A 12431-nucleotide genomic window follows, 5' to 3' on the forward strand; every position below is an offset into this window, starting at 1 on the left:
GGGTGGAAGGTGCAAAACAGCATGGCCGCCTCCGTAAAGAGCATTTGTATTACTTAGCAGGAGTTTTGTAATTTCCCTAAGGATCTTTTCTTCCTTAAATGTGACCTTCTTATACCAACGACCTGGAAATTAATCACAAGACCACATTCGTCATTTGCCAAAGAAACTGTATGTATCTTTAATACACGTGATTAATTAGTTGCAGTGGATCTATACATACGTACTAATGCAGTACTGTTGGGTGTATGTACATGAGAAATGTCAGTGTCCATCTGATCCTTAGAGATGGATGGAAAACCTCCTTGTAGAGATGTTTACATCTCTGAAGGAACTACTCGAGTATGCGTTACCTATATACTTTTGCTTTTGTGTTCCCATTTCTGACCATCTAACCTTGACTTTAGCAGGTGTGCATCTCACATGTTGACAAAGAAGCCCCCCGTTCTGCAGAGTTTCCTGTCCCTGGTCTCCAGGCGTGCCAGTCACCTTGCCAGACAGCAGTATGATGTCATTGTGGTGGGTGGGGGTCACGCGGGGACCGAGGCGGCAGCGGCAGCAGCCAGAGTGGGAGCTGAGACACTCCTGGTCACACAGAAAACAAACACCATTGGTGAGAGAAAGGGCTTTGATAAATAGATAGTTGACTCCTTATTTTCCTCTTGGTGCAATTTGACTCCAAGGTCTGGTGATTTTGGTGTGAACAACAACTAAGAGCTTTTTCTGTCAAAATACAGAAGCAGACAGTTGATTTCTTCCCTCACTTTCCCCCAGGTGCCCTGTCCTGTAACCCATCTCTGGGCGGAGTAGGGAAGGGTCACCTTGTTAAGGAGGTAGATGCTCTGGATGGGCTGTGCGGTCGAGCAGGAGACTGGGCTGGGATCCATTTCTCCATCCTAAACAGAAGCAAAGGCCCTGCTGTGTGGGGCCCGAGGGCCCAGCTGGACCGCCAACGCTACCGTGAATTCATTCAGGTGCCACATGCACAGATGTAAAGAGAGGCTGTGTAGTTTTCTGTGTTCAGTTCAACAAAATTTTTGTCTGTGAACAAATGTAAAAAAAAAAAAACATTGTGTTTGTGTGTCTGCCTGCTGTTTCTGGTTCAGTCTGAGCTGCTGTCCACTCCCAGGCTGACAGTGCTGGAGGGCTCAGTGGAGGAGCTGCTGGTAACAGAACCAAACCCAGAGGAGCCTGGACACCACAGAGTTACAGGGATACATTTGGGTAGGAAGCAAAAGACAGATATCTGTCAACATTTAGCCTAAATATTTTTATCCCACCATTACACTTAGGGTTTAAATGGTACATCCTGCACATTGAATGTACTATCACTGTGATCAGCAGGTTAAAAATTCAGGTGCATTTTTATATAAATTCATATATTTATATTTCTATATTATACTTATAAAATCATTGTCTGTGTGCTAACCAGTAAACTGCATGTTTATACACTTTCAAAATGTTCCAGTATTGGTTGGTAATTACAGAAAAGAAGTAGCCTCTATGATCTCTTTGCACCTCTTTCAACATCTTCCCAGCAAATGGAAGCCACCCGATCTTGGCCAGCTCCGTTATTCTCACCACTGGTACTTTCTTGTCCGGCTCCCTCTTCGTGGGCCAGACCACATCCCCCGGGGGTCGGATTGGAGATGCTCCATCGAGTGCTGGGCTGTCCCATACGCTGAGGGAGAGGCTGGGGCTAAGGATAGGCAGACTAAGGACTGGTACCCCTCCAAGGATTGTGAAGGATACGGTAGACCTCAGCCTGACTAATCTTCATCCCCCTGACAGTCATCCAACTCCATTCAGCTTCCTCAACACACACACACGCTGCAAGGTAAAGTTTATGTGAAGTACTCTTAAAAAGTTCTTCTTTTATTTTATTGGATTATTCATTAGTGTATACATTCTAACAAGCGCCGCCTCTAAGATGTGTGAGTTTGTTGACAAAGGACATTATGTCTCTTTAACTTTTCAATAAGTATCTTTTCTAATTAATTAATATTTTGAAATGAAACACTCTGAAGCCTGAAGAGCAGCTGCCTTGCTACCTGACCCATACTACACCTGGCGTGGACAGAGTGGTGAGGGAGAGTCTTCATCTCAACTGTCACATACAGCAAGACACCAAAGGTCCCAGGTATACACACATACATACACACACACACACACACTATGTAAATGTTAAACAGCATGCTCTGAAACTCTACAGGAATAACTCCAGGCTTTGTCTCTGTCAGATACTGCCCCTCCATCGAGTCGCGAGTGCTTCGCTTCCCAGGCCGGAGGCACCAGGTGTGGCTGGAGCCTGAGGGGCTGAACTCTGACCTTTTGTACCCACAGGGTTTATCCATGACTATGCCCCCTGATGTGCAGCTCCGCCTCATCAGAGAAATCCCCGCCCTGCACAGAGCTGAGATCCACACACCTGGTATACTGACTGTATCCTGTTTGATCTACGAGTGATTTACAGGAGATGTTAAAGCAGAGATGTCTAAATAATATCCGTACAATAGTTTATGGATCTGAGAGTCTGTGGATGTCTCTTGTTTTGGGGGTTTTCCAGGTTATGGTGTGCAGTATGACTTTGTGTGTCCCACTCAGCTGAGCCCTGCCCTGCAGGTGAAAAGCACTCAGGGTCTCTTTCTGGCCGGTCAGATCAATGGAACAACAGGGTACGAGGAGGCTGCTGCACAGGTAGCTGTATTTTTATATTACATTTAACTTTATAATCATTAAAATACGAAATAATACTATTCTACTACTGCATAAATCAATTATGTGCATTAAATCCTTTATGACTATCAGTCAAAATTGTGTGACTCCAATTCTTAATACATTCATAATTGTAAGTAGTATTATTTATACATCAACATATAACTATTTAAAGTGGATGAAAATGTTTTTTCTGTCTGTGCAGGGGCTGTGGGCGGGGGTGAACGCTGCCCGCTCTGCACTCTCCATGCCTCCTGTGGCGTTGTCTCGAACAGAGAGCTATATTGGAGTTCTCATTGATGATCTGGTGAGTCGAGGCGTTACAGAGCCCTACCGCATGTTCACCAGCCGGGCTGAGTTTCGAACCTCTCTAAGGCCGGACAACGCTGACCTCCGCCTCACGCTGAAAGGTAGGTCTGGGACTTCAGTTACTATAGTAGCATGAGAATAACTTTATTTGCCTATTGCTCCAGCTCTGTGTACCTCTGTAGAGTCACGAGAGGTCCCACAAGTTGTTTGCTATTTTCTGTCTTTTAGTTTTTCTTCTCTCATGAATGTTCCTCTCTGTCAGGATTTGAGGAGGTGAGATGTGTGTCCTCCTTGCGCTACCAGGAGGCTGTGAGAGTGAGGGACGGTCTGCAGGATGCACTGGCAGCCCTTCAGACTCTCACTCTGTCCACCCACTTGTGGAGGAAAAAGCTGCCGGACATCGGCATAAGTGAGAGCAAGAGCACGATTCTGACGTGAGTGACAAACACGTGGAGCCTCCCGCTGAGAACGTCCAACTTTTTCTCTCAAGTTACTGTCAGAAATAATGAGCTTCAGGTCCTGACTGTTACTGTGCGGCTTCTTTTTCAGTGGCATGGATCTGCTGCAGTACAACAACGTGTCCTTTGAAATGTTGGCATCCGTCTTCCCAGAGTGCCTTTCACCTTACATGGAATTCTCTCAAAGACTCAATATAGAGGGTAAAAGCTGATTCACTATCACATATGTCTGTCATAATTCTTGGCCATTTAAGTTACCATAAGATAGTTAGATAGTAACTCTTTCTCAATAAAACATTTCTCCTATCTGTGTGTATGTAGCTGTGTACAGACCTCACTGTGACCTTCAGAAGAAAGAGATTGAGAGAATTCAGAAGGAGGAGAACATGACTCTCCCACAGGACATAGATTATTTCTCTCTGCCAGTGTCACTGTCTCAGGAAGTCAGAGAGATTCTGGACAGAGTTCGACCCAGCACAGTGAGTCTGGACACTCAGAGTATATTGTAAAAGACCTGAAAATGCCTGTAAAATCATTTTGTCTACCTGCAGAAGAGCCTATATTCCAGTCGACTCGGTTAAATTAACTCTTGTGCTGTTACACAAAAATGAATTAATGTACAACTAATACTATGTTTCATTCTCCAGCTGGGTGCTGCTACACGTTTGCAAGGTATGACTCCTGCTGCAGTGGTCAATCTCCTCCGCTACGTCCAGCACACAGGACAAAGGGGAAGAAGAACGCACAGAAACCAACCAGACCAAAAGGAGGAGAGAGAAGAGGAGCTGTGTGCAAGAAATGCATCTTTACCTCAGTGAAATGATGACTCATAAACTTGTAAACTTGTAAAAAACTGTGTATTCCTGAAAATGTACAAAACACATAAATTAAGGTATTTTAGGATGATACAGTATATACTACATTCTCTTAATATTGTTTAAAAAAAAGCTGAGCAAAATAAACCCTAATACATCCATTTCAGTTCATTCATATAAATCCTATCCTCAAATTAAGGAGCCCTCAAGACTTCTCAAACTGCTCCGCTGTTACCTTCAGCTACCTAGTGAAGAATTCTAATCCTGTTAGCAACACGACTGTGAACAGCATTAAACTCCATGTGACCTTCTCAGTGTCACTGCTGTTAATAACAATGTGCCCGTCCAGCTCATCAGCGCCTCTAGTGAAGAAACCGAATGGAAACTTCCAGTCAGGCTGCGGCAAGCCCCTGGGGCGTTCTGGGTAAACAGTAGTGTCAACAAACGTCACTTCTGTGTTAAGAGAGATAGGGGACGACACAGGACACTGAAGAAGAGGGAGGAGGAGAGAAGAAGGATGTTTTCAAGGATGTTAAACTGTGTGTGTTGCGCAGAAAAGATAATTTTTTTAAAACTTGTTGCTGCCTACCTTGAAATTTTGACACTTGAAAAGGTATTTGGCCCCCAGGATGTAGTTCTGGGGAAGATGTAAGAGACCCTGGCGAGCCCATAGCACTCGGATAGAGAGAGAGTTGGGGAGGAGGCAGCCTGATTCACATGTTTCCTGAGAGTGGGAACAAAATAAGCGATTGTGAACAGGGGAACATGTCCTACTGTAACTCAACACAGTAACTTTGTGAGGACAGAGGTCACAAAAACATGACACTCAAAGTAAACTTTCTTCTGTGAGTACTTCAGATTCCTGTTTCAGATGTACCTGCAGGTTGACAGGACACTCCTGAGTGATGACTCTTGTCCAGCTCAGTTGGGAGCCTGAGTTCATGGCGAGCTCGTCGGGAGTAGCAAGTCCCTGCAGGATCCCATAAATCTGGGACCGCAGCTCTGTACAGTCATTAGATGGGGATCTAAACAGCACACGGAAACACTGAAATGACTCCACCACTCTTTCATGCAAAAAACACATCAGTTAAAACCAAAGATGATGGTGGTGAAGCAAAATAGTGAGGGTTCACCTGAATGTGCAGCCAGTGATGGTGTTGTGTGTGAAGAGGATGGGGGCTCGTCTGCTGGGGTCAGAGGAACACTCCCCGCTCGGTGACACACTCTGTGTGGTCACCTAACTCACTGTCAAGGAACCGTGATGCATGACTGACCTTAAACTGAGCTGGATACATAAAATTTAACAACTAATGTAGGCGTTCGTGATGTAAGTGGTGAGGATACAGCTGTCACTTCTCCATTAAAGCGACCAATGACAGTAGATCCCGCTCTGAGTCCAACTGCAGGGATTGGTCCGCCTGGAGTGGGGCTCGGCGTGGCCAGCTGCAAGAGACAAATGGCATTAATGTCAGTGTTTGAGTCCATACTTCATTGTGTGTCTCTGGCTTTAATAAGCTACCTGGAACTGCACAGAGTGTGTCTGCAACAGTGACTGAGTTGGATCCACATCAGCGAAGATTACGTTCACAGTTGCATACGTGAGTTCTCCTCTGCCTGTGTATCCTATGACAAACTCCACCTACAGGAAAAAAGCAGAGTTGGGTTTGATGCGTCACTATGACCTTAAATACATGTGACTTCAAACATGTGTGACCACTCACCTTTTTCACCACATTGATACAGGAGCTGTTTTGTTGGCTTGGTGCAGGCCAGTCAGAAAGTGGTGTGACTGGGATCTGAAACCAGAGTTAGTTCAGCATCTTACTTTATAAGACAAAAAATATGTTGTTACATGACATTAACTGTTCATTTAATGATTTATGCACTCAGCAATAATCAACATGAGGCCACACTTCTTGTGCTGTGAGTATTTTTGCCCTATAACACACAGAAGAAAACCACACATGCCTGTGCTAGCTGCTGAGATTGTAGGCTGACTTTTATTTCTGTTGACATCACATACGGCTGTACAATCAGTGACTCACCAGAAAGTCTGACACTTGTACCGTCTCGTCTACTGGAATCTGAAATGAAAATTATTAATGTTAGTTTTCCTGCCGTGAACTTCTCACCAGTAATTATCTACATAATTACATTTAATGCATATGGACTTGCTGACCTTGATCAAACTTAAGTCAGAGAAGTAGGAGTGGGCGTTGAGATTTGGGTCTGTGGTGCAGGATTGAGGAGTCAACATGCTGGTACAAGACAGAGACACAGACCTCAAGAACTCTACAAGCAGAGGACAACAGAAAGTTATTAGAGAAGTAGGTAAATATGGTTGTGATATACAGGTCTAATATACTGTTCTTATAGCAATTCTGACAGGAGGAAGTCCCTGACACAAAACCTAGATGTAATGTCTGGATTCAATGAGGTGTGGATGATCTTTGCTAATAGTTTTATATACTCTGTACTTTTTACGTGTTGTGAACTTACTTGTAGGGTTGCGGTTGATGCAGAACTCAGCAGCAGCCCCTGGAGACGGCTGACGAAGGAGACCCCGCACAGACGAGCTGGAGAAATATGTCTGGATAACATCATCAGCCTACAAAAACGAAAAATGTGCATTTCATTTATTTAAGATCAACTCTCCAACTTTGTTTTACTACTGGCTACATCCTCAAAACTCAGTTTCACTTTTAATACTTGAACAGAAATCTTCTGTTACCCTGTAGAAAGCTCTGCTGTAGCTGCTGCTTGTAGGTGCTGGTGGTGAGAAGTGGTGTGAATCCCCCAAAGCTGGATACTGAGGTAGAGCTTGGAGGGACTGGGGTGCCTTATCTGTTGGGACAGTTTGGAAAAAAATGCAGGTTTTTAACAGCATTCATGGGGTATAGTTATGTGTTGATTATTGATAGGCTTTTATGAAATTAGCTGTAACTTTATCATTGATTTCCCTGGTTATAGTAGGTGATTATTAAAGCTTTTAAATCTAATTATATTATGTTTTTGAATTGTTAAATTATTACTACCTTCAGATCGGACACAAAACAAGGAGTCAGTCACAGTGACAAGAGATGAATCCACGTTAGCCCTGAACATCAGCCATTTCTCAATGCAAACTCCTGATCTGTAAAATAAATAAATATAAATTTCCACTTCTCAATGTTAAAAATGTGCACTTTATGTGTGCGCTTTAGCAGAAATGCACAAGTCTTACATGGCTTTCTGTGGACATCCAGTGAAAACCGTACTCAGGTTAGCAACACCACAATCGAGTGTGTCACAACAGCAGCCAATGTCACAGAAATCAGGGATTAAATCACAGAGACAACCTGGAAAACAACAGAAAAGATATATATTAGTAAATTTTGTGTAAATGTACAGAATGTTTACAAGGCTCACTGGTTTAAAAAGCAAACAATTTTAAACCTGAGAAATGCAACATTATTATTTTAATTACTAGGAAGCACTATAGAGGCACCTAGAAACAGAAGATACAGCCATAGATCAATAAAAATGAATTAGGGGGACGAGTTCAAAAAAGTCTAGCTGGCCTGGGGGGGGGGTTGATGGGTCATGGAGGTGCTCTGAAAGCTTTATAAAACCATCAAAACAAGAGGCTTGCTTGGCCTGACAAACAAAAGACTGCTGCAGATTTAAAAAAAGTGGCTGAACTAAAGTTTTTAGCTCATGGGGTGACGAGACGAAGTGAGTTACCCTCTGAAGTCACCACAGGTTGGACGGTGGATGCAGAGGGAGCTTCAGTGGATTCAGTTGGAGCTTCAGTGAATACAGTGGGAGCTTCGGTGAATACAGTGGGAGCTTCGGTGAATACAGTGGGGGCCTCAGTGTCACCAGTGGGAGCTTCAGACACCTCTGTGGTACCGACACCTGTGGAGTCCACGGCCACTGTACCGCCCGGAGCAGGGGTCGCGGAGCTGAAAGACCCCACATTTGTTGTGCCGACACTCACGGTTGAAGACAAACCTGATTCTGTGGCTGCGTTTGCCAACCGTGCATAAAAGATGATAAATAAGTGAAGTGAACGACACCACCGGCGGGAGTTCATTTCTTCAAAGAGACATGGTGAACAGCGCGCACCAGCGGACTCTAGCTTAGCTGATTAGCTTGTTAAGTAACGTTAACGTAAAAATTAGGTTGAATAATTTGTTGCTCACAAGAGCATTAAACTCGTGAATGTATACAATGAAATGGAACAACGTTAAGCGAGTAACATAGTGGACAGCTTCCACTGATGTACTTAGCTGAATATGCCAGACACAAACAAACTGGGGAGGAAACTTCTTGTTACCAAGGAAGTTGTCATGGAGACTTCCGTTTGTAAGGTTCTGCTACCGTAAAACCTGTAGCAAAGAGGAAATATATTTTTTCAACTTGATAAATTCATGCAGGCAGAATTGCTATACCCATAATGATAATATCACAATTTTAGAACTAATACAAGGGTGAAAGAGGTCAGCTACCACATCTAATTTTTCTGCATATTATTGTTTGAGGAATACAATATAAAACTTTAGTAACATCTTTTTTCCACTCATACTCCATGTTTCTATATTTGTAATTTGTAACAAATGTTACAAATTTGTAATAACTTGTACATAGACATTGTTTGTTGTTGTCCATTCATGTTAAAATATGTATGCAATATGTTTTTTTCTCCTACTTGTGTGTGCATACTAGCAGCATATTAGCACCAAAATATAAAGTACTAAAAGTACCAAAAGTGAAAGTACTCATCATGCTCATTATGGCCCATTTCAGAATAATGTGTCTATTATTTGTTGGGTAACTTGTGAAGTCACCCAACCAATCTTAATCTCATAACCTATAATAAAACATTGTAATTTATTTGTTGATTATATTTTGTGTTATTTATCTTAACTTGCAAAGTAATTATTAAACTGAAGTCATCAGATGGATGTAGTGGAGTAAAAGTACAAAGCTTCATCCAAAATGTAGTGGGGTAGATGGAGTGCTTGTGCTTGGCTACACATTCGGCATTAGAAATGATGTGATTTTTGGTCAGATCCAGGAAAAGGAAAGTATCCTACTGATAAGTTTTAGTCTTAAAGCAACATTATGCAACAACAAAATTATTTAGATGGTACAATGGCTTGTAATAGGAAGGATGGTGCCTTAATTTAGGTTGTAGATTTTTAAATATTATTATTATATATTATTACTTGTATTAGTTTCAGTTTGTTTCTTCTGGTTAAAGTATGCAGCTTGGAATTATTGTTGGGTGAGTTTAACAATAATAATGTCTATTTGTTTCCTGAGGATGTTTAATAAAGGTTTATATGAAAAAAAGAAAAAAGTACACAGTCTTCGTGGCAGAGATTTGCTTCTAACTTTTGCATTTTAGCACACAGCTGCTGTGCGTTCAAATGTTTTTCGCTCAATCAGATTAGCCAAGTGCTGTCTTGACATTAATGGACAGCATGACTGTAGGTTTGTACTGAGATTATGATTTTGTTTTTGTTGACTGAGCAGTTGAAAAGTTTTGTTTTCTGTATATGTGCTGTTTGTTTTTAGGGGTAGGCTGCTTCCAGTACCATTAACAGAAATGTTAGACAGAGGGGTCTTTGAAAAATAAGTTATTGAAGAGTTGAATCAGAATTAAACAATGCTTGTGCTTAGTGCAAGTGAAAGCATGCATATAGAACGCTAAACTTAAAAAAGAAGGAGTAACCCCACCCATAGGATTCCCTCTAACTGGCTGCCTTTTGTTAGTGCATTTTACTTTCGATATCTTACTCTTAGAAGCAGTAGAGTTATCTCCCATAGTTTCCAAATACATTTATAAGAGCTCAGAGCATACATCACAGCATTAGCATTTTCCATGGGAATAACACAATGGACTGGATGATTATTACTACACTATTCTTGTCAGGTAAGAAAAGTTTGGACCTCCTGATTTAGTCTTTTATTGTCTCTTTATAAATATTTATGATTAACATTTTCACATAACATAACATTTTCAGCTGTAAGTTATGTTCCTATAGCACGATGGAAGCACAAGGGCTAAAGGATTAATGACTATAATGACAATATGTAGAAAACTTACATGACATAAAAATCTGCCTCAGTATTGTAAACAATTCAATCACAGGTGTTAAAACCTCAATTGATACAGGCTTATGACTAGGTATGGGAACTGATACGATTTTATTGGTACCGGTGCCATTATTGATTCTGCTTATTGGTCTGATTCTTAATAGATTCCCTAGGGTTCTGTGTGGAAAAACAGTCCGCCTACACAAGTTCTCAGCATTAATGCAGCTGTTTTATTATCTCTGAGCCTGACCACAATGTACAAAAACAGCAGAGAGAAAGAAGGCATACATGTGCAAAAGCTGTTTGTTGCTAAATCAAAGGTTTTTATGTGTTTGAATATGATGAAATGATCAAGGTGCTAGGATGCATTTTGATTTTGGGGTGAGTTTTCCCCTAATTTGACAAAACACTGTACAGTATAACAAATTAAAATGTATATGGTCATTCTGAACAGGAATGCATATATATAATTATAACATATGTATTAAATACATTAGTTTGTAATGTAATTTCTCATGTTTACAGCGGAATTTAATTCATGTTTTTTCTTTGTTTTTTCCAACACTAAAATGTCTTTTAATGAAAAGAACATATTGAGAATTTTAGGAAACCTAGAGAGATCATTTTACATATTTCATTACTGTTTCACAGGGTATACAAACTTGTGAGGTCAGGTTGTGTATTAACTCTTCCTAATTAGTATACAAAAGATCAGAACAGTAGATGTCAAGTTCACTACTAATGATGTTGTGAGTCTTTGGTCTTAGTACATTGTTCATTTTGAACAATATATACTCCTAAACATGGGAGTGCTGTAGAATTAAGTTTTTAACTCCTGGGATGACGAAAGGTAGTAAGTAAGTTAGCCTCTGAAGTCACCACACTGCCTATTTTGTTTGAAGAATATTTCAGTAAAAATATAACTTTATCATTTAAGTCAGGTTCAATTAAAACAAGCACTCATTATATAGAATGGCTCATTTTAGAATAATGTGTAGCCTACATCATTTTAACAATGCAGTTGATAAAGATGTTACTAATTTTAACTATTTACTGCTGCGATGTCAACTCATGAATTCACCCCTAGGGAGAGACTGAGTCTTACCTTAATCTACATATCATTATTTAATGTTGATTATATTGTATATTATTAATCTTAACCTGCAAAGTAACTGTTAAACTGAAGTCATGAGAAGAATGTAGTGAAGTAAAAAGTACAATATTTGTTCCCAAGCTGTGGAGTAGATAGAAAATGCATAATCAAGAGAACTACAAGTATCTTAAAGTTGTACTTAAGAAAAGTAAGGACCTACACTGTGCCAGACCCTCCTGGTCAATCAGATCAGCCAACTGCTGACATGAGTATGTTAAGTATGTTTAGAAATGAAATGTTGTGACTTTGCTGCTTCCTAGTGGTGTTGTCAAAAAAAACAATGTAGACATCAGTTCACACCTCCACACAAATCAGACTTCTGACTTTTTCTTTCTTTCTTCATTTCTCAGTGCTAAATATTGCACTTTGTTTCAATGTCGATCCTGTGGCTTGGAAGTACTGGAGTACCACAGCTGCAGGTTTTGGCTACCAAGGTGGTGCAAAGACAGTCAGAGTAAGTCATGTCTCACTGCAGTGAGGACAGAAATATACAGTATTTAATATAATAAATACTGGGTTTATTTAGCTACACTGTGCTCACTGGACTCACATGTTTATCTGGTTTTATTTCCTCAGTTTGCTTGTCAGTGCTCCCCTGGAACAGTATTCACAGGATGGAAGGGGGCAAATATATAAGTGTTCCCTTGGAACCTGCCAAAATCTACAAGTTCAAGGTAGGCAACTATTCATTCTAAATGTCCTGACAGAAAGTACAGAAACCTATGAAGTATTTTGCCACCAAACATTTGTATTACTTAAACATTACATATGTCTTAACATATCTGTTAAATGTTTTCGATTCAGTGCCAAATTTTGCAGTCAATATGTCCCTTGGTTTGACAATGATAGTTGACCCCACCACACAAAACACTATGGTGAGTTAAACTACAAATTTACAGA

The 12431-nt window shown here is 40.8% G+C and overlaps 3 protein-coding genes across 5 annotated transcripts in view; 2 read left to right on the forward strand and 1 right to left on the reverse strand.

The window, feature by feature from the left end:
• On the forward strand, positions 1-4455 carry mto1 (mitochondrial tRNA translation optimization 1). Of its 2 annotated transcripts, none has more exons than XM_018687274.2 (13): positions 1-168; positions 405-610; positions 772-971; positions 1104-1221; positions 1536-1834; positions 2025-2137; positions 2238-2428; positions 2564-2694; positions 2918-3122; positions 3284-3455; positions 3571-3680; positions 3801-3958; positions 4127-4455. In XM_018687274.2, exons 2-13 carry the CDS (start codon positions 421-423, stop codon positions 4295-4297), a joined length of 2058 nt encoding a protein of 685 aa, XP_018542790.1. In that variant the 5' UTR covers positions 1-168; positions 405-420; the 3' UTR covers positions 4298-4455. The 2 variants fall into 2 exon arrangements, with proteins under 2 accessions (XP_018542790.1, XP_018542789.1); XM_018687273.2 differs by having other exon boundaries at positions 408-610.
• The window catches only part of LOC108890410 (tectonic-3), a 25143-nt gene continuing 17034 nt past the window's right edge, over positions 4323-12431 (reverse strand). The window contains exons 3-16 of one of the 2 annotated variants that reach the window (XM_051066244.1): positions 8018-8238; positions 7518-7632; positions 7330-7427; positions 7026-7138; positions 6794-6902; positions 6474-6586; positions 6340-6378; positions 6016-6090; positions 5814-5933; positions 5639-5737; positions 5428-5531; positions 5172-5319; positions 4884-5018; positions 4323-4781 (exon numbers count right to left, since the gene is read on the reverse strand). In XM_051066244.1, coding sequence (XP_050922201.1) covers positions 4536-4781; positions 4884-5018; positions 5172-5319; positions 5428-5531; positions 5639-5737; positions 5814-5933; positions 6016-6090; positions 6340-6378; positions 6474-6586; positions 6794-6902; positions 7026-7138; positions 7330-7427; positions 7518-7632; positions 8018-8238 — 1735 coding nt within the window. In that variant the 3' untranslated portion in view covers positions 4323-4535. Of the gene's footprint in view, positions 4782-4883; positions 5019-5171; positions 5320-5427; positions 5532-5638; positions 5738-5813; positions 5934-6015; positions 6091-6339; positions 6379-6473; positions 6587-6793; positions 6903-7025; positions 7139-7329; positions 7428-7517; positions 7633-8017; positions 8632-12431 lie in introns of those variants that run through there. The other variant, XM_018687275.2, reaches the window with a different exon arrangement.
• The window catches only part of LOC108890411 (integrin alpha-M-like), a 12408-nt gene continuing 9640 nt past the window's right edge, over positions 9664-12431 (forward strand). Inside the window, 5 exon segments of the mRNA XM_051066242.1 lie at positions 9664-10214; positions 11882-11964; positions 11966-11985; positions 12108-12205; positions 12336-12406. Coding sequence (XP_050922199.1) covers positions 10178-10214; positions 11882-11964; positions 11966-11985; positions 12108-12205; positions 12336-12406 — 309 coding nt within the window. The 5' untranslated portion in view covers positions 9664-10177.

This window comes from Lates calcarifer, linkage group LG23, assembly GCF_001640805.2.
Source record: "Lates calcarifer isolate ASB-BC8 linkage group LG23, TLL_Latcal_v3, whole genome shotgun sequence".
NCBI lineage: Eukaryota > Metazoa > Chordata > Actinopteri > Centropomidae > Lates > Lates calcarifer.